The sequence below is a fragment of the Trachypithecus francoisi genome, unplaced genomic scaffold (genome assembly GCF_009764315.1).
Source record: "Trachypithecus francoisi isolate TF-2019V2 unplaced genomic scaffold, Tfra_2.0 Lachesis_group5, whole genome shotgun sequence".
NCBI lineage: Eukaryota > Metazoa > Chordata > Mammalia > Primates > Cercopithecidae > Trachypithecus > Trachypithecus francoisi.
In genome coordinates this window covers 33,403,599-33,430,507 of record NW_022681470.1, presented here as the reverse complement: position 1 = coordinate 33,430,507, position 26,909 = coordinate 33,403,599, and the positions used below count along the sequence as shown (strand labels likewise).

The following is a 26,909-nucleotide window of genomic DNA, read 5'->3' as shown; positions in this document are numbered from 1 at the left end:
GAGAGTGAAAAGATAACGGGATAACATCTTCCAAAGGATAAAAGAAAACATCTGGCTGCCTAGAATTTTGTACCAAAGATATCCTTTGAAAATGAATGCCAAATAAAAAGATTTTAGCCACACAAAAACTGAAAGAACTCATTGTCAGCAGGCCCACATTAAAAGAAATAATAAAAGTGAATTTCCTCAAGCTAAACAAAAATAATGGAAGCACAGAAATGTAGAAAGGATTGAAGAGCACTGGAGAGGGTAAATATTAGGGAATTTAAATTCATTTTACTTTAAAAATGCAGAAATCAATAAATAGAGGAAAAGCATTCTAAGGTATTATAAAATTGTGAGAGTACTAATTTATACCAGTCTCTTAACAAGTTAGCGTGTGTGTTGCAACCTCAAGACTAACCACTGAGAAAATAAAAGTATAGCTCTCTGTGATGGTAAATTTTAAATGTCAACTTGGCTGGATTGAGGGATGCCTCAACGGCTGGTAAAGTGTTATTTCTGGGTGTGCTTGTATGGTGTTTCTGGAGGAGACTGTCACGTGAGTCAGTGGACTGAGAGAGGAAGATCCACCCTCAGTGTGGATGAGTGCCATCTAATCAGCTGGCAGCCCAGATGGAACAAACAGGTGAAAGAAGGGGAGAATTTTCTTTCTTCCTCTTCCAGAGCAGAAAACTCTTTCTCTTTTGCCCTTGGACATCAGTACTCTGGGTTCTTAAGCCTTTGGACTCTGGGACTTGTACCAGCGGCTAGGAGCTCCTGAGCCTTTGACCTCAGACAGAATTATGCCATTGGCTTCCTCGGTTCTGAGGCTTTTGGACTTGGACTGAGTCATGCTACCAGCGTCCCAGGTCTCCCGCTTGCCAAGGGCCTATCATGATACTTAATTGTGTGAACCAATTGCCCTCCATAATTGTGTGAGCCATTCTCCTGATGAATACCCTCTTATTATCTATCTATATGTAGATACATCATATTATTTCTCTCTGGAGAACCCTGACTAATACACTAGCAAACTAATAGAATGAGAAATCACATAATCAAACTATGTATTTTTTTAAAAAGCAAGAAAGAGACAAATAAAGAGCATATAGAACAAATGAATAAGAAACTGTAAGTTGGTAAGTTTAAAACTAAACATTATTACACTAAATGTAATTGTACTAAGTTCTCCAACTAGAAAACAGAGAATTTTAGATTGCATATATATATAAAATAATATGTTGATAACAAACTAAGCATATTAAATATGATTATAAAGAAAAGTTAAAAGTAATAGGATAAAAGAAGACACAATACAGAAATATAAAATGTTGTTCAGTATCAGTATGGCTACAATAAAACCAGACAAAGGTTAGCAAGAAGTATTGCTAGATGGCTTTTAAAGTTAGTTTTAAAAGAGATAATTCACCTAAAAGATACAAAAATCTAAAATTATATACTGACAGTTTCCAGTTTATACAGTTCCCACACGGATGAATATCAGTTATAACAATTTAGCTAACTAAAACCAGTTTCCCAAGAACATAATTCATATTTCAGTTTGCACAATATATTAATTTTAACTGTATAAAGTACCAACTTCACTATTAGTCCTTCAACTCAAAAATCATCATGTGAATAACAAATGTGAATAATGATGGGTGACCAATCACATCATTTCATTCAAAGTCTGTCACTGACTGGTCACTGGGTATCTGTTATTTCATTCACACAGAAACTAAAAAGTGTATACTTATGTTACCATTTTGTCTCCTAGTGATAAACTTAAATGACACTTTACAAAAATGGATAATCAAAAGAGGGAATTGGCTAAAAAGGATGAACATGCAGCAAATAAATGAAAAATGATAATGTTGGGAAGTGAAATTTGAATCAAAGATAAATGGAGTTATAAAAGAAATAGCTGACTCTGGGAATGTTGACTCTCTACTGCCATTCAAGAGACTCTGGGAACACAGCCAGAGAAAGTCAGTGAAAGTGAAATTATCGATGTAAATGAAAAAATAAGTTGTGACAAAAAGGAAGAAGCTGTCCCAGAAGTGATGTCAAGAAAAAAGCGTGTGTTAAAGGAACTCTCAGAGATATTTCATAACACTGAAAGTGCAAAGTGGATTCAAACTTCACAAGAAACATGACAATTCATCAACACACAGAACTGCTTGCTTTGTAATGTAAGTCACATAAAGAGGAAAAGGCAAACAATGTTTAAACTAGTCTTCCTAAGTTTTTTTTTTTCTCGCAAAAAAGGAAACACTTTATTTCTTTGTGTTTCTGTTTCAAATTCTAGTGAACTAAATATCAGTTTCACTAGTTTTTTTTCCATTTTTCTACATACTTATAACTAAAAATAAGAGAGCATTTAATGTTACAAAAAACCTTTTAGATATCATGAAATAATTGTAATTTTTCCCATTGATTATTAAGGTTGCATTGCATAGTTGCAACTTGTATAGTCATTTTGTGGTTTCACACTACCAGACAAAGTAAAGAAAGACTGCCTTCACATTTAATAATATAGCCTCTAAATGTCTGAAAAATGACAAAACTAAAAGAGAAATAAACAAGTCCAAGATTTTGTTGGAGGAGTATAATACATATCTCTCAGTACCTGATGGAAACAGTACACAAAATATTGGGAAAAATCAATATATACAAAATATATATAATATAGGAAATTTCAACAACACGGTGGACAAATAGGACATTTTAAATATATGGAATGTTTTATCCAACAACTGCTGACCACACATTCCTCTCAAAGTACATGTAATACTTACCAATATTGACCATAGACTGATCCGTAATTCAAGGCTCAACAAATTTCAAAGAATTGAAACATAGAATATATTTTTGACCACAGAAGAATCTAGCTATAAGTTTTTTTTTAAAAAAGTCATCCCAAATCCACATATGTTTTCAAGTGAAACAGCACACTTATAAATAACTCAGGAGTAAAAAAAGAAATAACAATGAAAACAAGAAAATTGGTTTTAATTGAATGGTAACAGAAATAAGATGTGAAAACTTACGAAATGTAGCTAAAGTCATGTTTAAAAGGAAATGTATGGGCTTAATGTATAAAATTTAAAAACAGGACAAAAATCAATTACCTATGCATCACCTCAAATTACTAGAAAAAGAACAAGTTAATGCAAACATAAAGGAAATAATGAAAAATAAGATCATATATATCTTCGGTTGGTCATATAAAAAGATTAATAAAAGGTTAATGAAAATGATAACCCTCTAGCAAGACTGAGCAGTAAAAACAAAAGAGACAAGCCACAAACTAACAATAGCATGAGTGAAAAAGTATACCAGATTCTGTAGAAACATAACAAAGAAAATAGCAGAATATTATGAAAAACTTAATTTGATATTTTAGATTTTTTTAATGGACAAATTATTTGAAAAACCCAACTTATTAAAATTGAATTAAGATAGTAGAAAACATAAATTTCTCCACCTTTGTTTTAAAATTTTAATCCATAATTGTGTTTTTTTCCTCAAAGAAAACTCCAGGCTCAGATAGTTTCACTGATGAATCCTCAAAAAATTAACACCAACCTTACACAAAATATTCCACAGAACTGAGAACTGGAGAAAAAAGAAACTTATTTAAGAAACTTATTTATTTAGTTTTGATCATAAAACCTGACAAGATAGGAAAATCAAGAAAATTAGGGCCAAACTCTAATGAATGTAGATGAAAAACCAACAACACATTCTCAAACAGAATTCAAAACTATGTGATTGGTTGTTGGTTTTCCAAATATCTTAGGTGGGTTTAACATTAAATTTTTTTTTTTAATGTGAGTTAATACAGTAACAGAACAGAGAGACAAAAAATATCATCTCAATAGATGCAGGAAAAGCATTTGATAAAATTCAACTCCACTTTCTCAGAAAACTGATGCAGGGCAGGCAAGGCCCCAAATTGGGACTTAGCCAAGGAGAGGTTTTGGCTTTGCCCAGGAAAGAACTTAAAGGTGAGCCAGTGGTGTTAGACAGCAGTTTTTATGAAGAGGCAGCAGAGGTATCACTTCTCTCAGAGCAGGGCTACCCGATAGACAGTGTTCTTAGAGTAGCAGCCTAGGAGCTTTTGGCAGTCATATTTATACCCATTTTTAATTATATGCTAATTAAGAGATGGGCTATTCAGAACTTTCTGGAAAAGGGGCAAGGAGTTTTCAGAACTATATAGGGTAACTTTTGGGTCATTGCCATAGCATGCTGCCATGGCATTTATAAACTGCCATGGTGCTGCTGGAAGTGTCTTTATGCTAATGAGCAGTGAGGGCAACTAGAGGTCACTTTTATTGCCATCTGCTGGTTTTGGCTGGCTTCTTCACTGTAGCCTGTTTCAACCAGATCCTGCTGTGATTAGCAGGATCCTGACCAATGCTTATAAAACAAGTCCTGCTGATCTTCTACCTTACCTGCCCCCTTCAGATATTAGATACTCCTCCTTTATCCTAAGGGGGCTGCAGAAGGGTGGAGGTCTATCTTCTCTGAGTGCTTTCTGCTAATTTTACTTTGCTTTCTGCCTAGCAATGGGGCAATAAAAATCTTTGGATAGCTGGCCTAAGGGGCCTAAAGGGAGGGTGTTTTTATTTTTCCAGTCAGAAGATGGGATGGGTTGGAAGTCTTTTGCCACTATCATTTTTACATGGAATTGTTGTAATCTAGAAGATACAAACTTTCTTAAGAGTTTAAATTAAGGCTGAGTGCAGTGGCTCATGCCTGTTTTCCCAGCACTTTGGGAGGCCGAGGCAGGTGGATCACCTGAGGTCAGGAGTTTGAGACCAGCCTGACTAACATGGTGAAACCCCATCTCTACTAAAAATACAACAATTAGCCAGGTGTAATGGCAGGCACCTGTAATTCCAGCTACTCGGGAGGCTGGGGCAGGAGAATCTCTTGAACCCAAGAGGCACAGGTTGCAGTGAGCCAAGATCCCGCTATTGCACTCCAGTCTGGGTGACAGAGCCAGAGCGAGATTCCATCTCAGAAAAACAAAAAAAAGAAGAAAGAGGCTAAATTAGCAAAGGATAAAAACTAGTAATAATAAGAAAGCCATCATTAGCTTTTATAATAAAAGTCCTAGGAGAGGTAAGAACCAGGTAAGACTTGGGAGAACATTTTTGATAGTCAACCAAATACAGTTGGGGCCAGTGTCCTCATTGTATTTATGTTATCAGGTAGTTTGTTCATAGATTTTTTTGAAGGTTAACCTCAATCTGTTTGAAGTTATTAATATTAATTAATTAATATATTAATATTATGTATAGATTGTATTAATAACTGCATAGACTTGCCTTGTTTAGCTACTAAATAATCCAGCACTAGTTTGTTATCAAGAATTATATTTGTCCAAGAGTCTAGGAATTTTTGAATTCCCTTTAATGCCTAATCTGTGTTGGTGGCTAATGACTGTAGGGTTTCAGTCAAGCATTTCAGGGCTAACTCATGGTAGGCAAAGCCACCCCAGGGGTCCATTAGTCTTATTGCTGCCCTAGTTCCTGCCAGAATCAACCCTATTGCTCATTTATTTCTGGTATTCCTGGGTCTTAAGGGGTTTATAGACAGTGATCCCCACAGGGGTAAGGGTGGCTAATGTATATTTATCCATTTCACCTTTTTGATATACAAGGGAAAGCTATGCCTAAAAGAACATGTGGCTCCCCAGCAAGTCGGGAATGGTTATGAGATATGACTGTTTCCCACTCACGAGCTCAAACAAATATGAGCCCAGTTGGGGCACAGAGGTCCCGTAAGGTGTGATGTCTATCCTTTGCGGCCAAGTTGGGTCTGTAGAGATATTTCTCCCCTGCCCCAGTGGGGGTGGTCAAACTATCCTTGCTCTTCAGAAGGGGTCTGTGCTTCCACCTTCCCCAATTAGGCAGCTGCTTTTCCCCTGTGTGTTTTGATCCAGGAGAAGACCTACAAACAGATTTTTTGCACACAAGTGGAATCCCATTTACCTTGCTACAACCTTGGGAACTTGGCAACTTAGAGTTAGCTTAGAGCACTGAAGGGAAACTTTTGTTTTTGTGTCATTAACACAACAGTAGGTACACAAGATAGAATTATTAGTGCACTATAGGTAAAGAGAGCCAACTTTCCAGGTCTGGGTAATAGTGGCAGGGGGTTTACATGGAATCCATTAAGTGGGGAAGAGTTTCACCTAACAAGTAGGGGACTGGGTACTTTGAGATTGCATTGATTAGTCAGGAGGTCTGGGGAGATGGCCATGAGATTTTTCTGGATAGGCCAGAAGGGGGAATTTGCTATTCTGGAAATGTTGATGACAAATTTAGTAATCACAAAGATGATTCCCTGATGCTATAATTTTTGAAATATTTTATTATAGAGTTTTACTCCCACCCACACTGGATTAGGTTAATTGAGAGAGCAAACAGGATTAATAGTGCCAACATGGTGTCTAGTTGGGCCTTAGAAGAGTCTCTACACCCAACAAGGATACAAGAGGTGTTTTCTAGGAGAAGGTAGTTGGCCAAAGTGATAGAAAAGAAATATAATCAAGAAGAAGAGAAGAATTAATGCTCCTATTCCCATCCACAGTATCATGTTATTACTTTTAGCCGTGTGTCATTTTAAATAGGTAGCGGAGGTCTTTCAAAGGTCATGGCTTCTTCCCCAGATGTACGTTATGGTGCCTGTGACTCATAAAAAAACAGGCTTTATTCTGGAGAGGTGTACCCAAGTAGTTATGCTTTAAAGGTTTAATATGGTGAGGGTATTTAATAATACTTGATAGAGGCCCTTCCAATTTGGTTGTAATTGATCCTTAAGGTATCCTTTTTTTTTTTTTTTTTCCTCCCAGTAAGGCTAAGTCTCCTGACTGAAGAGAAAAAGTATTCTTTTTAGTGTAGGAAAGGGCAATACTTTATTGTTATAATTTGGAATGGCCTCTCATCCTGGCTTAAACATTAGGGGTTGGGAGTATAGTGAGGTGTGTCTGACCCTTTATTTCTCATCAGGCTTGAATTAGATTTTTTAGTGTTTGGAGGGGATTCCCTTTGGCCAAAGCAGGGGATCTAATCAGTGTGTAGAGGGCCTACGGATTTTTTTTTTTTTCAGTTTATATTTTACCTTTTTGTCAAGGCACTCCAGAAATAGTATTAATAGTCAAGCTTTCCTCTTGTCTCAGCCTGACGCAGGGGTGGTGTGCTATCTGCCCCAGGTCCATTATGTCCTTTGTTGGGATCCCTATGGTCAAGGGACTTAGAGTTAAAAGACTTATAGCTAATTAATTGTTTTAGGTCAGATGGAAACGAAGGTCGGCAGACACTTATTAACTGTTAAACCTCTTTTAAGTAATATAAGAGTCAAAACTAAAAGTCAAAAAATAAGGTTATAAAACTAATTTATGTGTGTTGAGTTACTATAATCTTGGCTTATAGTAATTAGTTATACAAAACACAAGCATTTTGTTAGGCATCTATGTGCCTGCCTTTGATTTGGAGGGTCTCAATTAATTTTATCTCTCGAAATCTGGTCCTTATAATCTCACATGCCCACTTCTTCCATAATTGTTTTTGGGCCTGGGGGGATTGAACAGTTTTACATTTTAGAGGCAAAATAAAACATAAAGAATTAGCAATGCTTTAAACAAAAAGGTCATAAGCCCAGCCTAGTTTTGAAAATGACAGGAAAGGAATTTCACAGGTAGCTAAACATTTAAATTATTTGGTATCAAGGACTATAATAAGTTATATTAATTTAGGTAAAGGCAATGTTATTAAGTGAATACAAGCTTGCCCCCGTGTCTCATGAAAGCAGTTTACTTTGATTACCCCTTTGCTCAGGTTTAAAGAAGAGGCTTTGGTTAACTTGAGTTTGATGTTAGATACTGGCAGGAGTTGATGCCTTTTCTAGACTCCATCTCTACATAAAATTTAAAAATTAGCTGGGTGTAGTGGCAAGCAACTGTTGTCCTAGCTACTTGGGAGGCTGAGGTGGAAGGATCTCTTGAGCCCAGGAGTTCAATGGAAAATTGAACAAAAGACTTGACTATGCTCTTAAAAAATATGTACGAGTAGCTCATATACATATGAAAGGCTCCCAATCTCATTAGTTATCATGCAAATACAAACCGAAACCACAGGGCAATACCTTTACATATTCAATAAAACATTAAAATGGAGACTTAAAATACCAAATGTTGATGAAAATGTGAAACATTTGAAACACTCAAAACATCTGGTGGGAGTATAAATTAGTACAACCACTGTGGAAAATTATTTGGGATTATTTACCAAAGCTGGCCTACTTGTGATCTGGCAGTTCCAAATATACCCATCTGTTTATACACATTCACCACAAAAATGTACAGAAATGCTTATAGCAGAATGACTTATAATAGCATAATAGAGAAAAACCAGAAATAATTCAAATATTCATCAATATTAGAATGGTTAAATATATGGTGGCGTTTTCATACAGTGCAATACTTATACCACAATGAAAATGAACACTACTGCTAAGTGAAGCGGCATAAATGAATCCCACAAATAGAATAAGAAAGAATCAGTTGCAAAGAGTACAGTAAAGCATTTTCCTATAAATTTCAAAAACAGACAAAACTAATCTATGATGATAGAAATAGAAATAGATCCACCTCAGTAGTGTAATAACTAAGAAGGGACATGAGAGAGCCTTGTAGGGGGGTGGTGATGGGAATGTCCTATTTCTTGATCTGTGTTGTGATTAGAAAGGACGTTCACTTTGCAGAAATTCATTGAGCTGTGCATTTCTGATTTTTGCACTTTTCTGTGTGTATGCTACACTTTAACAAACTGATTACTCATGTATTAACAGAAAGAAGTCCACAATTCAGAGAGGTGAAAATAAACTCAATATTAACACTTTAAGATAACAAAAGAAAATTTTCTGACAGGTCATCCAAATGCACCATTTACACACACATCCACACACACATGCATAAGTGAAGAAGCTTACAGTCTTCACATGCACAAAAGAAACATTTGGGCCACTTACTTTGAGCCAAACCTCATCCTCTTTCTTCAGGCTACCTTCTGGCTGCTCACTCCTGTCATCCTGAGTTTCATTTGCACTGGCAACACAGGGAAACCAGCCAGTTAGGGGACGGTGGTTGGGTAAATCTGGATGGTATGATGTGCAAATCTGAAATACAATTTCAACCAACAATTTGAAGTATGGAGTGTGAAGATACAAGGACAATGAAACTCTCCAGCTCATAGCAAAGTTTTTCTCTCTGAATGCCTAATGATCACATTATTGGCAGAAAACTTTTCTCAACATTGAAGAATTTCTCAGTGCTCTCTTTAACGTTAAGATGTAACTTACAAGGGTAGAAAACACAACAAGCCTCAGTTTATCATCAGCCCAGGGGTCTTGTCCACTGGGTGGTTACAAATAGTCCTGGCATATTTCAGGTAACTGCCCCAGGAACAGGCAGGGAAGCCTGTCTGGGGTGATGATGAAGCCCCTTACCAGGCAGCATCCACTGCCCCAAAAGTGAGGCTACTGAGTTAGGGAACCACTGAGGATTCAGCTAAGTAAAGGAGCCAGAGAAATAAAACTCCAGGAAATTTCTCCCACTTCACTTAGGGAAGACAGACAGGCTAGACTAAAAGCCACTTCAGAGAGCGGTCATTACCTCAGAATCTCCCAACTTCCCTGGCTTCCTGTCATCGGATGCCAGGACTTGAAGGAGCAAGATGCCAGAATTTAGGCTGAGAGAATGTGGCAGAAATGGCTAGCTGCCGACCGGTATCTATTTCCCCTTACTTTTTTATTAATAAACTCCAATTTTGTTCAAGGCGACAGTGTATCTGGTTATAAACACTCATCTCCCTAGGGTTCCTTACAACTAAAGGTGATGAAGTGGCCTAGATCTGACCAGTAAGAGGCGGGTGGAAGTTTATCGTGTGGAACGTCCAGAAAAGCTATCATTTTCCCAATAAAAAGGGAAAGACTCAGCTGACATGCACCTATTTCCCTTTGGCCTGTCCCCTCCTTCCTTGAAATGCTGATTTCACACCTAGGAGAACTGCAGCCATGTTTTGAGCAGGAGGAAGAAGGCTGCACCCGAGGATGAAAGAGCTGGAATCTAGACGACCCTGGGTCCTTGATGAAATCCTTGAACTGGAGCATCAACCTTAGCTGACTCCTCAATCTCTTCAAAGATGTCTTCTCAAGTATAAAATCATATTATTTCATTCTGGCCTAAACTATCTAGAGGCCTAAATCTCACGTCTGTGAAAGGACTGTATTGCCTATTCTAATAAATGGAAGAGTTTATTTTGCAATAGAAGCATCTAGAATGGGTCCCAAGAGTCGTGAGCCTTTAATCTTCTTTTCAGTCTTCAACGATATCTCATAGATGTCATTGGTATAGCATTTTAGATCTGTCAGAGGATCGCCTATCTATTTAGGTGGATATTCAGAAAAAAAACTATATACCCAAGGATTTACTTCTAGCAAAACTCTACAGTTTCTTCAATAATAAAACTTCTTTAAATCAATTTATACTTTGATCCTCAATACACACTTTAAAGCTTATTTGATCATTGTAGTAAACCACTGAACGTGCAAAAGTTGTTACTATTCCCATTTTCCATGTGAGAACATTGGGTCCCAGAGAGGTTAAGTGACTTGTCCAACATCATGTAATTATAATAGCAATGCTGGTAGATCCAGTAATGTTGCGTAGGCCTTCTAACTCCTTTCTTCTTTTAATTATCCAAACACAGACCCCAAGTGTAAGCATAGGGGGAGTCACTTTACAATTTTCACAGCCTCGACTCTATTCATCTGGCTTAACTTACCAGGGAATGAGGTTCTCCAGTTACCAAGGAAATAGGACACTTCTTCTTGTCTTCATGAAAGGAGTAAGCCTGGGTAGCCCACTGATCCAAGTATCCTTTGGGAGTGTAGATGCCACAGTCTACAATGCTGGTTTTTCTCTCAAAAGGTTCACATATGCCATCTCCCTCATACATGTAGCAAAGGCTTGGCTCTCCTGCCAAGAAATATTGTGTGACACAGAAGAGTGCTTTCATAAATGTCATGATAAAAATGAACATGGGAATGTCCACGACATTTCTTCTCCAGCCCACTAAAGAGAATTCTGCAATTGCCTGCCAGTCTAATGCCTACCCCAAACACACAGATACACATACATCCCATATATCCCTAAAGAAGAAGGATTTTTTTCTCATTGGGAGAAAGGTAGAAACCATCTACATTATAAAAGTACAGAAAGGGTTGAGATCAGGGAAGAAAGAACAGGGAGAAAAAAAGCAGCTGTAGGCTGGGTGTGGAAAGAAATTTTAAGTAATAGTTGAGTAAGATATTTAGGGGAAGCTAGAGATATAAGATACGTAAAAGAAGAAAGGAATATAAATAAATCCTAACATAAATTATATATTTGAATCATTTTCACAGTTTTTGAAATATTAAAATATTAAGGGGGATTTTTCTCAATCACTTTTTGTTGCTTGTGTTTCTTCAACTGCGTGACTGCTATTAAACTGGAGAATATAGGCTCCAGGCTTATGAGGGCTACATATGTATTAATTTTCTTTTAGTCTTAGAACAACCCTGTGAGGTGTGTATTTTGTTTCTTTTATGATAGGAAGCCTGAGTCTCAGTGATTTTATGTGACTTCGTAAAGGACCCTAGAATGGTAAGCAATAGAGCATTAATTTGAGTCAGGCTTAAATCCAAGAGCCAGAATGAAGGTTCAGCAGCTATTACTCCACACTGCCTCAAACTAAGACAGAGGGGCTGTCTTCAAAAGCAAACAGGTGAGAAATGAATATCTGAGAAAATATACTGGGGTTGTAAAGCCAGCTGGTATGCACTGGACAAGTTTCATTCTTGCTCATACGATAACTCCTAGTAAATGAATAGCACTGACTCTTTATAGATACATAGACACAGTGCCTTCAAATGTAGATAGCTGAGAAACACTTACAAAGCCATTTAAGTTCTGTTGCATTTTTTACCAAAATATGAGGCAATTAATATTAATGGAACAATTCAAATTTCTATTTTCTACTTAAAAAATAGGACATGAAAATAAGATTAAGATTCAAAATAATAACACCTAGGTATATATTCAGTGAAAGCATTAGTAAAATTTACTGTTACTATTTCTTTTTTTTCATGTTCAGTTCTTCATAGCAATATCACAGGACTGTTCCAGTAATTTGCCAGCTGTCCATCAATATATAGTTATTAATTATTCTCTTAATAATTTCCTCTAAGACCCTTCTGTGGTAAATCTATCTCTACTTGCCAGATATAAGCCACTGTCCACAGGACTTGGTTGAAAATCTATTTTGGGCTTTCAATTCATGTGTTTCATCAAATCTACTCAAAGCACTCTCCAAAGCCAATGTATGTGCTTTTGGAATGACTTTCCCATGATGATTCTCTCTCTCTTTACATGTGTGTATACTTTTGTTTTGTTTTTCTACTTATAATCCAGTAACTACTCTTTTTGCTTCTTGTCTCTATTTTTTTGAGCACGGACCTAAAATTTTTGTTTATGTTTCTTTCAAATTCATCTGAAAATAACTGAATACTTTAAAAATATATTTTATAATGGTTCCTTCAAACCCAAACTTTTGAGAAATAATGGAATATAACTATGTGCTTAGCATATGATGAACTTATGACTCACTGAAAAAATGTCTAATGTTGGAATATATCATTTTAACCTTACTCTGTATAGTTAAAACAATTTAAATATAGTCTTACTGGGGTTGAAGGAAATAGTCAAACTTTATGAGATCAAATGTGATAGACACAATATAAGGTCTGCTTTTAAGTTAAATAAGACTTGAGCTGCACTGAGGAAATTCAGTGTTTGGAGAATATATATTGTATTTAATATGAGACCACTATGTGGCTACCAAAAAGAAATAATGTTAACAGAGGTTGTGTTAACAAATACTTGTGTACAGAAGAGGGAGGTAATCGGTTCAATGTATTCTGCATAGCCAGACCACATCTGGAGTATTGGATTCCCTTCTGGGCATTGACCACATGAAGCATGCCAGTTTGGGGTAAATAAGAAAGGGTCTGGAATCCTAATCACATGAGGGGATGTTTGGATTGGAAAGGAGAATAATGGAGAGGTATTTCAAATATCTGAATGGTAGTCAAATAAAACAGAAAAAAATATATATCCTCTGTAGTTTCATAGCAGGGAAAATGCACTTGATTAAGTATGAGGAAAGCTGAGTTCCAGGGTTGGCTCTGCAAAGATTTCATTGTATGCCCTTGGATGAGTCACTAAAATGTTCTGAGCCTCAGTTTCCAAACTGGAAAAAAAGGAAAAAATTTTACAACAGATAAGGCCATTTGTAAACAGAATGGTCTGTTTCAAGATGCATTCTTCACTGCTAGAGTTAGGCAAGCAGAAGCTAGAAGCTCATCTTTCATGCTTTGGTAGGAGGCATTTATGTAAGACAGAAGCTGTGCTCTAAGTCACTGATAAACTCATACTCAAGAAAGGATCAGGGACTTGATCAGACTCATGGTACACAACATGCATAGAATACATGGTACCACTGAACACATAGTACACAATGGACCTTTTTCAAATGGATGGATGGATGAATGTATGGAGAGAGGACCACCAACATTCTATGATTCAGGTCTGGCTCTGGAGAGCAGGGACATTTGTATATTCTGTATAGTACTTAACACCTTAATAAATTATACATAATTGTAATCACATTCTACTTTATCTTAAGATTTCAAGACTTTAAAATAGTTTGAAATGCACTGCTATTTAAAAAAACTTCGATGTGTGGTTATGCTCCACCAAATAATTGCAATCTATGTAGATGACAATGGAAAATAATATGCATATAAGAAACCTGTTGATGATAGCTTTAATCAGAATTGGAAAAGTGTTGTAGACTGCCTCCCCAGAGTGGCAAGAGTCTAGAGTAAAAAGCACCTTATACTCTAGAGTCAAAGTTAAAATTTTACCAGTGATTCTACAAGGCTAGAATGTGTTAGGATCCTCTGTTATTCCTCATGATTGAATCTATGACACACAGTCACCAAAATATGTCTTGCATTTGCTTTGGCTTAGAATGTTTCCTTACCCTAATTTGTATGTAGAGTCCATATGATTGTGCTACTTACCTGACATACTGGCGTTACCCTGAAGGACCCAAGAGAAATCCTTGGTAACATTAAGCTAGGAAGCAGAATCACCTAGTGGTTTACCATGCAGATTCTAGAGCTGTACTTCCTTAGTTCAAATGCTGACTTTACCACTTATAGCTGCATAAATGAAATCGAGTTATTTAAGCTCTGTGCCTCACTTTGGTTTCCCCATAATTATTCTAAGGATTGAATGAGATAATACCTGTGAAACAATTCATGTCTGGCATACAAGGGACACATCAAAGGTTATTATTATCACTAAGCTAGATGTTACAAGGTATCAAGAACTCACAAAATAATACACTTCTAAAAGTAGGACACAATCTTAGACTGGAACTCCTGAACTTACCTACACAGTTGAAACCTTCCTCCAGCTCACACGCCTTGGAGCAGCCATCTCCACTCACAAGGTCTCCATCATCACATTCCTCTCCCAGGCTCCTAGAGGGTAAAATATACATGCATATATAACACAAAAAAATAATTTTTCTTGTTTAGCTACCATTGTTTAAAATTCTTACAATTTATCAGTATATATTAAAAAGTGCAAGTTGGAAAAAAGTAGGAGCTAGAAGAATGCTTTTACAGAAAATAGAAACAAACATATGGATATATAAAGTAGATACAATTTATACAATGATTGTTGATTGGCATATCCAGTGGGTTGTGGGAATTCCTGAAAGTCAGGTAGCTCATGGCACAGAAACATCTAGGAGATCCATGAGGGTCTTGACGGCATTTCGGGAGACAGCCTTAAGCTTAGAAAAGCCCTGCCAGCCCTATAATGAATAAAGGCTTAAAATAGCTGACAATGGTGAGAAGAAAGGATGCCTGTCTCTGTGGTTTCATTTATTCATTTTTATCTGGTTTTTCTTTATGCTTTCATTGTTTTGTTACATAAAGTTGACGTTGTTACAAAAATTAGGATTTTGTAAAATTCAATCTCCTGTTCATATACCCAGAGACTTAAGTAGCCCTATGGGGCCATCTCTCCGTCTAGGGCATCTCTAGGGCTCAGTTCCCTGTCTTTACTCCCTACTACCACCTGGTGACAGCTAACATATATTGCAGGGAAGAAACAAATGCTAAGAGAAGAAAAACGTTTTTGTTTCCAATCTCAAATGCTAATACAACAGATGACAAAATTTGAATTGAGGTGGGTGAGTTAGTTTATAGTGAAAGGGACATGAAGCAACTTATGGAAACAAAATAGATAAGTTTGGGTTGATGCTCCTATGAAAGAACCAACATTTGGCTATTGCAAAATGAATGAGGATTACCATTTTTTTTCTCCTTGATTTTGTTTATGCTCAAAATGGACATATATTTTAACTCAATAGATAAAGGATTTGGAATGTTAAAGTGCTTTCAGACCCAGAACATCACAAATAGCTCTAATCTATTGTTTAAAGTATTCCTCACTAGGATGAGTGAAAGATTAAATAATTAGAAATGAGAATGGTTTAAAATGAATTAAATGTATGCTATGAATACAGTGATATAGTACTCATATTTTACTTGGCAAGCTGGAAGTGGAGAAGGCTAAAAGAGATATAAAAACAACATAATTGAAGAAATTAAGGAAACTTCAAATCATTTTTCTATATAAATGCAATGCAGTTCAATGAAAAGAGACTATACTGGGGACCTAATTAAATGTGTGCTATATCCAACAAGTCTCCAAATACTTTATGCCTTAATGTGCTTATTTATGGAGAGAGGATTAACCTTCATCTGTGTTTTGCTACAAGGGGTCCAGGAATAATCTTGGAGGTCGCCAACTTTATATTTTCATTTTGAAGATAATCTAAACAATCAGTATAAGCATGCTATGTATCATCTTGTGCTATGCGACCCAACAGAAATGTAATGAAAGCCACATTTTTAATTTTTCTAGTAGTCATTTAAAAAGTAAAAAGAAACTGGTAAAATTGGTTTTAATAATATATTTTACCTAACCCAAGATATTCAAAATATTATTTCAATCTGCAATCAGTATAAAATGAGGCATGTTACATTATTTTTACATACTAAGTCTTTGAAATCTAGTGTGTATTTTTCACTTACAACACATGTGAATTTAACTATTTGATCTGTATTTAGATTTTATAATACTTATAGTTGAAACATAAGATTTACCTGCCCAAGTTGTTCCAAATATACTTGAAGATTTTCCAATAACCTAATTCAGTTTTGGTTTTTAAACTACATGTAAATTACTTAAAATTAAATAAAATTCAGTATTCAGATTTTTAGGTGCATTTGGTATATTTTAAAGGCAAAAAGAGCCACCTATGGTTGGCGGCTCCTATATTGAACAGCACAGATTGAAATGAGTAACTTCTGTATGAATACTGTTTATAATTTCAGGGCCCTGCATTGTGCTTGTTTTGATGGTCCTATTGACAAGTGATATCCAAGTGATCATTAATGATTGGTATGGCTCCTTGTTTTATGTGTAATGTGGTGCCTTTGGTAAGCCAGATTTGGAGTTATATACCTTCCCATTGGATGGAAGCGCTAGTTACACAGAGAAGAAAACACAGGCAGAAGTTTCAAGGAACATTTTGATAAGAAACCTTGTGAGACCCAGTAGCCAAGCAGTGCTGCCTTAGATGAAGCTGCTTTAAGGCACGTGAGAGAATGTGTAAAACCAGGGTAGGAAAAGAGCTCTCCAACCCTTTCAGCCCCACATGCTTCAGGCAGAAATGTCATCCTGGGGCTGCAGTGTGGCCACCATTCGACAGCTGCCTTGGAAGACACTAGGGCAGAGGACAGAGTGTTTTGTTCAAGGAGGGTCCTGCCAGTGTAGTAGTGGTTACCCAGCCCCCCAACACATTAACTGGTGGACTGCAGGTTTAAAATGAAGCAACCAAAACAGAGAAAACAACAACAGTATCAAGTGGACCTGTCCTCTGCAATGTGAAGCATCCCAGGGAGAAATTTGATTTGAAATGAAGGAGGGAAGGTGGCAGGCTGAGGCTGACTTAGGTGGCAAGGGACAGCACATGAGCAAGGTTGAGGTGACTTCAATGGCTTCTACGTATTATCAAGGGCTGGGAACATTTTAGTGTTTATACTTCTATGACAAGCAATAGACTTACTATAGTTTCAGGATCTTAGACGACTGAAGAGATAAACAAAGTTTAGTGACTGCTAAATGATGGGATGGAATCCCAAGAAAGGCTACAGAATTGATTCCCAACAGGGCTTCAAGATACGATATATTTTCACCTGGTCTGGGAAAATACAAATAACCCATCTTATTAGTATGCAAAATCTAAGACAAATCACAGTGTTTGGCTTCTAGCCTCCTAATCCCAGCAGCTTTATATAAGTAATAAATAAGGCTAGATGAGCATTAAAATTAGGTTGATGTAGGGTGATCAACTGTCCAGGATTTCCTGGGACTTGGTATTTCTAGTGCTAAAACCGGAAAAGTCCCAGGCAAACCAGAATGAATTAATTAGTCCTTTATGTTAATGTCACAAAAGGGCAACAAGAAAAGTCACATGGTATGTTAAGAAACAGAAAGAGTGATTCCATTTCTACCTTGGTGATGCTTACAGAATAGCTGGAAATTATATTGTTATCAGTTCTACTAAGGCTTACATGAGAAACTGAAGATCCAAAGGCTATACTGAATTTCCTCAGATCACACAACTAGTTAGTAGAATAGGCCATTTGTTCAAAAGAGATCCTCTTTCGGCATCATTTGATGAGTAAACTTCTTCCGCATAAATTCCTTCCCTGAATCACTGTCCAGCATTTGCTTGCTGAGGCCATAAAAGGGGCTCCCAGATAATCAGTCTCAATACCTCAATACTCTGGGATTAGCTATAAAAGTTGGTTCCTCCATAACTATTTAGAGATGCCAGATCTCAAGACCTGACAAGACCAAGTCCCAGATTTTAGAATTTCAACACTAGAATCAAATGGTGCCTTGCTCCCTACATTTCCAAAACAAGTCAAACTCCTGAAATTTCTGTTCAGAGCAGTGTCCCTGCTCAGATACACACACACACACACACACACACACACACACACACACACATACTACTCACTCTGACACCTTCCCATCTCCGCAATAAGGAGCTCCATGAATGTGGTTCAGAGGAGGCGAAGCTTCTCCCAGTTCTCCTCCAGCTTCAGCTAGAACTTGGTACCGATACATCTGCCCAGGTGTGACCTCCCTATGGAAACCAAAGGGTTTGTGACCACTACAGCCACAAAGTGAGGCATGCCTTGGGTCCTTCATTGATGGTTTGCAGAAGTTGAAGGGAAATATTATGGGAAACATAAAAGTTAAACATATGCTGCGTTGTCTAAAACAAAGATCAGGGCACAGTCTTACCAGAAGGTTTGAAACCATATTTATTTCTGTATCCCCTGTGTGTTGTACAGAGTAAATGCGTAGTAAATGCTTGCTGTGTTAACACTGAACTTAACAGCCCTAGTCAATCTAGGAAGATGGTATTTCAAGTGCATTTTTACCATGTTAAAGCAAAACAAAACTATTTAAAAGCCAGTCTTCTGTATCATCGAAGTAATCAAAGAAACTGGAGATTAAAACTTCAGTGTTTGGGCTCAGGAAGGCCCCCTTCTTGGGTCTGCAATCATAGTTTTCTCTCAAGAGAATTCTTGTCTTGAGGAGACTGAATCCTTAGGAGTAAGATAAACTGTCTCAGAAGGTAGGAACACCTTTGGTCACAATTTGGGGGATTCAAGAAGTTCCACAATTAGAAATGCATTAAACGACTCCTCACCTCCAAACCTATTAAAGTATGTAGGTATCGGGAATGGAGTCGTATCAGTTGACCCCGGAGATGGAAGGAGCTTGTCAGACTCTCTCTAGAGCCCGGGTGCACTGATTGTGTGGTGAGGGTGAAAGGCAGGGCACTGAGAAGAGGAAAAGGGCTCAAGAAGGGGAGCTTCTGATCCAAAAGACAAATTCTGTCTTCATCTTAATTTTGCCCAGTGCCTACCCTAATTAAAAAACTACCACCAAAGTCAAGCTAGGATGGGAGTTACTTAGTGAAACAGGATCTCAAAGGGTTGCTGGGACTACCGTGAGTGGCTGCCATCAGTATTCTGCCATGGTTCTCTCCTTTTTAACAGACTTTTCAGCTCACCCACAAAGCCTCCACTCCCTCAGCTGATGCAGCAACCAGCAACCAGGAAATGTCTCAGGGTTTCAAAAACATCTTTAAAAACCTCTGTGCTGGCTTTTAAATATTTAAATAGAAAAGAAACCTAGATATTAAAGTCTTTTAAATTTCCAAATTAGTTACCCCGACATCCCCCAGGGAAGCAAACCTCTCATGAGAATGCCAGATATTTCTAAAGCAAAACCAATTTTACATCCTAATCAATGCTGACAGTTTCCCTTTACAAGGCGGTTTCTGTCAGACTGCTTGTCCAGCCATGCATAAAAGCTTCACACTTTTCTGTGGCTGGGGAAAGGACTGGATGGAAACATCAGCATGTGTTTACTTTTCTTGAGGAAAAACTCAGCGGCAGGTAGCCCAAGCCCTCCAGGATCTGAGTTTGTAAAAGGCAGTGTTACTGAAGCAAGAGGATCAAAATGAGATCCAGTTGAAAAATTGGATTTTAATTCCAGTTTTGCTATTTACTAGCTATTGAACCAAATCAAAGTTAAGCCTCAGATTTTTCATCTATAAAATGAGATATTATTGACCTTAAACATGTATGTGTCTGTGTGTGTGTGTGTGTGTGTGTGTGTGTAGCAAACTAGATAACAAACGTCATCTTAACTGCCTTATTTAAGAAGTTCAAAATGACATTTCTTTTTTCCTTTTAAAGCTACCTTTGCATTTGCATTAGCTTTTTGGTCATTTCACTATCTTCTAATTCTAATTGACAGGCAAATATGGGAAGAAAAATGTAATGAAGCTCAAGGTGGACATTTTTCTCTATTTTTTTTGTAGCTGTGGTAGACTGCCAAATGACTACCCTGTCCCCAGTGTACCCCTCTATGATGTGACTTTGCTGCCTCTCTCATCAAAAGGGAGGGTTTATTTTGCCACCCATTGAGTCTAAAATTGCTGTGTGACTTGCTTTGGCTAGTGGAATATTATAATGAATAACATAAAGCAAATATTTGAAAAGTGTAAGCATTGGGGGGCTTGCCCTCTCTGCTGCTGGAAACCCTTCCCCTATCATGAGAAGCCCAGGCCAAGTCTTGAGAGACCATGAGGAAAGAGGCTCTCATCCCTCCAGCCATGCCAGCTGTCTCAGCTGTGCGGGAGGTCATCCTGGGTCATCTACCACCAGCCAAGTCAGTCTAGATGAGAACACTCAACCCACTTATGAGAAATAATGTTTGCTGTTTTAACCCTCTACATTTTGTGATGATTTCTAGTGCAGCAAAAACTAACTGACAGCATCTCTGATAAAACTTTGTTTTGCCCTAGTTCTGCCCTCAGGGCAGGCTCCAAAGAAGGTTATGAGGTTGAGAGAATTTGCCTTTGGAGGTACCAGCCTCCTGCTCCAGACATTGAGTTCTTTGTAAGTAAGGACCTCATCTTAGTCTGTGCCCCCAGCACTGAACATGCAGTGCCAGGAACATAGTAGAACTCACTAAAGGTAGGAAGAAAAGACAGAACTAAGAGAAAGAGGAGAGCTGGAAGAGAAAGATAAAAGAGAGTTGGTTGATGGGGGGTAAGGGGAAGAAATGAGAGAAGGGGAAAGAATGAAACGCATATCATGAATGAGTCGTGGAACTGAGTGCATTGTCTTGTCTGCCGGGCCCTTGGCCTCCTTGCATAGCAATAGAAGAATTGACTATACCTTATAAATGTTATGGGGTCTGTGGCAGATGATCAGACAGCTAAAGCAAAGAATTAGAAATTAAATTGTCACCAGACAGGAGTACGTGATTCTGATTAACTTATTTGTGGCAATTATGTTCAGTTCAACTGAAACATCTCATACACTAACCTGTTTTGTCCATAATCATGACGATGGCATCAGCAATCAGGCACCTGCTTGCCCCTTTCTGGGAAGTGTTTTTCTTTACCTCAGATATGCTACTTTACAGTAAAATCCCCTCTGAGAGTCTAAACATTCCTCCAACGAAGGGCATGACTGAATATTAAAAAGCGGGGGAAGAGTAACAAAACCCACCCCCAGAGCCCCAGGAAGCCCCATAGTCATGCTACCAAACTCACACATCTGTGAACTTCCTGTGAAGATGTGTCACCACCACGGGCAAACCACTGGCAAATGGGGGATCGCGGAGAACCTGGTACCTCACAGGCCTGCAGCCAGAGCACAAGGGACTGTGGGGCTGAGAAGTCAGGAGCGCTGCATCAATCTCTATCCTCTCATCGAAGGTGTAGACTTTCACCCCTGAGACCTTCCCATCCACATGCAGTTTGATAGTGAGTGGGATGTCACAGAAAGTGTCTAAGGGGCCCAGGTGCACAGACTCCTTGTTTTCCAGCAAGATCTCTGTGTCAAAGAGGACCTGCGAGGAGTCCAGGAAGAAGGAAGTGACCCACAGGGTGAGGGTGTCAGCTTGGACCGGGTATTGGAAGAGCAGCTCCAGGCTACAGCCTTCTGTGGGGCAGGGGACCGTCATGTTCATGTGGTACAGGTGGACCTCTGGGCTCCAGGCCTGTAAGCTCGGCTCGCAGGGCTGATCTACGTCAGGAGGCCCTGGTGGGAGATCAGCAGAAAGATACATCAGTAGCAGCCATTAAAAGTCAGAAAATGAGTAGCCCTTAGCAGCCAGAAAGAGGAACTACAGAGAGAACGTTTAGAATTCCTGTAGAAGTTGGTCATCTTAGCAGGTTAGATCTTAAGTACTAGTAAGAACAAAGGTGTAAAAGTAAAAAGCATTACATTCCTGTTACCCCATTCCTGTACATGGTGCCCTTAGCAAGAGGAAACCCATCAGGAACTGGGAAGGGAGCAACCCACACCCTAGCTGGAAACATGAGGCTGCTGCAGAGAAGTCATGTCCTTAAAGAATCCTTGAGGAGAGAATTACATGTGATTAGTCCATTCATAACTTATGATAAATTAATGCTTCTGAAGACCAATGATTTCACCCTGTCACTGCAATCTTTGTAGGGCTCTTCACAAAACTCCTTTCATTCCCTAAGATCCCACCCTGGCAATCCTTTCAACTGATGGTTAGATGAACTTTAAAACCATACATTGAAATTTCTCTTTCAGTTCAGGTATGTGTAAGCAGGTAGGTAACTGCAGGCAGGAAACAGAAACACATACTATGGAATGGGAAAAAAATGAAGATTCAGTAGCCAAATAAAAATGTAATGATAAAAAATCAAATATCACAAATCTATGAAAGTCAGCTCCATGGAAATAATCTACCCAAATGGTTTTCCTTTCTGTCGTGTGAGGGGAGTTGAAGAGAGAGTGTTGAATCAAGAACCAGCAGGAGAGTTGAAGAGAGAGTGTTGAATCAAGAACCAGCAGAGTCAGGCCTCCTGTGCCCTTAGCTGAGTGGCTGTGGCACACCTTTCTATGCCTCAGTTTCCTCTTTTAGAAAATAAGCGATAATGTTTAACCCCTGCCTTACTAGGGCAGTGTAGAGCTATACAATGTTCTAGAGAAATTAAATATCTACATTTACCAAAGTAGAAGTATTTAGCCCTTCAAAATTTGGAAAATAAATTATGCCCCAAAGTCCAGAGAAAACCAGTTCAAACATTGCAATTTCCCTTTCAGTTCAGGTATGTGTGAGCAAGGAGGTAGCCGCAGGGAGAAACTACAGGCTGGAAACATAAACACATATTATTTATTTCAAAAATATGTGTGTGCAACTGTGTGTGTGTGTGTGTGTGTGTGTGTGTGTGGTATGTTACATTTTATGGTTTTTATTGTTTTTCACCTATATTGTGAGTTGATTCATTTATTATGAGTTGATTCATTCATTCAACAAAAATTGGTAGTGTACTTCTAATCTAGGTATTAGAACTAATCTAGGTATTAGAGATACTAATCTAGGTATTAGAGATAGAGGAGTGAATAAGAGAGACGAAAATCTTGCCTTTTTATATCTTACAACAAAGTGATAGATGCAACAATAAATATATAAAGGGATATAAAGTATAATACTAAGTAGTAATGATATCTGTGAAGACAAGTGGAGGAACATAAGGGATACAGAATTATGAGGTGAGGCTGGGAGCTATTTTAGGTTATGAAGCCAGAAAATTCTCACCATGAAGATGACGTTTAAGCAGGGAATGTGTCTGTTTTAGTTTTCTAATCCCCATAGCATTTAGAAAACAGTTGGTGGTTAAGTAGTGCTCATTAGATATATTTATAAATACATGTGTTTGTGCCAGCTCTGTTAGAGATTCAATTACTTTTATAGTATATATTTTAAATATGACCTGTTTCCTCACCCTTTCAAAGGAAAGGAAGACCAGTATTTCTTATTATTCATATATACTTAGTGATTTATGAATTAATCCTTGTGAAGTCTAATGTTAGTAGTCCTAAAAACTTCTGTTGGTCTCATAAGTATTATTATGAAGCCCCCAATACTAACAGAATAAAGGTCCTTAGAAATCAGCCTAATAGCGGCACTGCCAGTCAAAACGTTTCTATTATGACTTCATGTTAAAGCATGAAACGGAAGCCCTAAAAGTTGACTTGGTTTGCCTCAAGACACAATACAAGAATTAGAACCTAGAACTTCTAATTCCTTTTACCTGTCTCAGATAACTGATTTTTTTTCTCCCTAGAATTAAAAAAGAAAAAAATACTGGGCCAGGGAATCAAATAGGCATTAAAACACCAGCACAGGACAGACTGTTTGCCACACACACACAAAATGGCTCTTTATGAAATGTGAATCTCTGTTTAGAGTCCAAGGCAGTAAATTTTATACTCACTTTCCATTCTTCCCTGAAAATTCTCACTTGAAAAAAGTCATATACAATCAATCAAGTAAATTGTCTCCTTCCAGATTTATCCCTGAAGCCCTGTCACTTGAGTGACTGGGAGCCCAGGATTATATCTTGCAGATACTGTAGACTCTCAGACCAATATTCTCCTTTTTTCATGTCACAATCAAGACTGCAGATTAATTCAAACAGGACTTTGCCCAACACATCTTATTTAATTGTTTTTAGTGTCTTAATATTTTAAAGGCAAAGAAAAAAGTTGATAATTGGGTAAACATTAAAGATGATGATGATGGAAGAAGTCAAGCCATTCATCAGGAGGTGCTAAAATCCTGTCAACAGTATTTTCTGACTTGAACTGGGAAAAGATTCGTGCTGTAATTTATCTTAGGGGCATTAATGTACATATGTGAGTGAATGTGTGATTATTTGAAAAGTTAGCACAGGTACAGAAAAAAAGATAACAAAAAATATTTTCTGCTTCCTGAAGCCTAACTCAGATCATATCCAAAGCACAACCAGTACCAGTGATTAATAGACTCATAAAATAGCATAGACGAGAACGATCAGTGTGGAACACCTGGTTCCCCCCACCCTACCCAGACTCGTTCAGCCAGTGCATGAGTGTTCTCTGCACTGTGTTCTCTATTACTTTCCTGATATACAGGAGTAAGAGGTCAGCTTATACTGTCACGTGGCACGGCTGCTCCAAGGACCAGTAGGCACACATAACACTACACCTCCCAGCTATCTCACCCTGAAGTCACACCCTGAGTTCAGCTGACTTCTCCACCCTTCTGTCCTATATGCTGATCTCTGCTTCACCACAGCCATGGGGCCTCCACGTTAGACACATATGAGACATTCTGCACACAGCAGCACCAGGCAGTTTCTGCAAGGCTCCTGAAGATATCCAGCCAAAACACATACAGACAGACAGACACACACACACACACACACACACACACACACACATACTGCCTTTTTCTTGCCATGTCACTACTCCACTCTTTACCACCACCCCCATCCTCAGTGGTCACCAGGGTATAAAGAAAAAGCATCATGGTACTTTACCCACAGCCTCCTCTGGGGTCCAATAACCTGAGGAATCACACACCCGCCGGGAGGAAGCTGTGTGCACATACTGACGAAATGTTCCATCTTCAGTGCAAGCGCCACACATGCTGCCTGAGGCCCTGGGGAGATGAAGGGATGGAGATGGGAGATGAGGAGAGTCCATCAGAGGAGTTGGGATAAGAAAATTAGAAAGACCTTTGTGTGGGGAGGGGAGGGGTTGATGGTTAGTAAGGACCTAGAATAACTGTATCTCAATCATTTTTTCTTGTGTGGATCTCATCTTTGCAATATTCAGTGACATGAAAATTTCAAGATCATGAAGCAGAAAAATTTAGCTAAGTCATAAAAGAGGCCTGTGGAGATGAAAGTGGGCAGTTTCTGTCCTAGGAACTAAGTAAACACCAAACAATTGAAATCTGAATCTTTCAACATAAAATTCCCTTCTACACTGACTCTCAATAAGTCATTCAAAGCTTCCTTGAATTTCCCCCACTAAAACACACAATAATTTCCCACATAAACTTATTAGCTATATGTGTCCTTATGTTTTAAGCTCCCTACTTTAAATCACTTACATAAAATAAAAGTCAGGTGAAATGTAATGTCTCTTGGCTCACCATTGCCCTTGGGGATATATCCAAATTATTTATCATGACTCAAGGTCCTTCACAAGCTAGCTCCAGCCTCACCTACTGCAGTTCCTTTCTGAGTTTTATATTTCCAGCACAATGAACAGATCACCATTCCACAAATACATCATGCTCTTCAGCTCCATAAAATATGGAGCTGTTCTCTTTGCTGCCAAATAGCCTTTCCAAGCTTCTCTGTTTAGCAAACTCCTACTTACCCTTCAAGAACCATTCAAGTGTAAACTCTGCAGTAGCACTTAAGCCTCTCTCCTCTGAGTGGCCAGTACTCCCTTCTCTGTGCACCCACTTCACGTGCTGGCTCCTCTCTTAGGACTCTGCTATGTGGTGTTGAGAATTTCCATTCACATTCTTTCCTCTCCTTTGCCTGTGAGCAGGTCCAGACAAAACCCTATTCTTGTTTATATTCCCGAAAGGTAGCACAGGGATTGGACCCAGCAGTCCCTCTGTGAATGCTTGTTTTATGGATATCCATGAGGTGATTAATACAGTTTATGAAAAGTTCTACAAGTACCGTAACTGAGGTAACTGGAAGAGGTAGACGCAATCATAGCTACTACATAATAACGGTAAGTCACTTCATGGGGCTTGCCTCTGATCCTTAGAATCTTTTTAGAAGCCCACTTGTGAATGACGCATCTGAAAATGGAGGCATCAAGTCAGGGTCTCTCAAAAGGTAAGAAAACAAGAATAACATCTTGTAATATGCCAGAAAAATAATATTATAAAATAAAGGTAGTGATTATGACAGCTGCTCCCATTTCTGAAGTACCTCACATTACTGGCATTGTGCCACTATGTCGTGCTTTTCATAAATGATTTCTAATTCCTGTAATAACCTTATGTTTACAAATGAGAAAACTCAGGCTCAGAGAGGTTAAGTAAATTGCCTAAGGTCACAACAAGTTCCTTAATTCCTTTGAGCAAGTTCCCAAACACCGTTGAGAGTCCAATACTTTGGAAACTAAAAGGTGTAGTTAAGATCCAACCTCGGACTCCAGTCAGCACTCACTTCTAACGTGAACATAATTCCAAAGCTCATTCTTTTGATGCACTTGGCCCTTCCGGGGCTGCT

At 38.3% G+C, this 26,909-nt stretch overlaps 1 protein-coding gene across 2 annotated transcripts in view; it reads right to left on the bottom strand.

Annotated features, from left to right (window-relative positions):
* Positions 1 to 26,909, bottom strand: part of PAPPA2 (pappalysin 2) — a 636,503-nt gene that overhangs the window by 134,849 nt on the left and 474,745 nt on the right. For both annotated transcript variants that reach the window (XM_033198867.1, XM_033198866.1), the window contains exons 7-12: positions 25,185 to 25,306; positions 21,396 to 21,885; positions 18,270 to 18,398; positions 14,555 to 14,646; positions 10,842 to 11,035; positions 9,028 to 9,174 (exon numbers count right to left, since the gene is read on the bottom strand). In XM_033198867.1, coding sequence (XP_033054758.1) covers positions 9,028 to 9,174; positions 10,842 to 11,035; positions 14,555 to 14,646; positions 18,270 to 18,398; positions 21,396 to 21,885; positions 25,185 to 25,306 — 1,174 coding nt within the window. The remainder of the gene's footprint in view (positions 1 to 9,027; positions 9,175 to 10,841; positions 11,036 to 14,554; positions 14,647 to 18,269; positions 18,399 to 21,395; positions 21,886 to 25,184; positions 25,307 to 26,909) is intronic.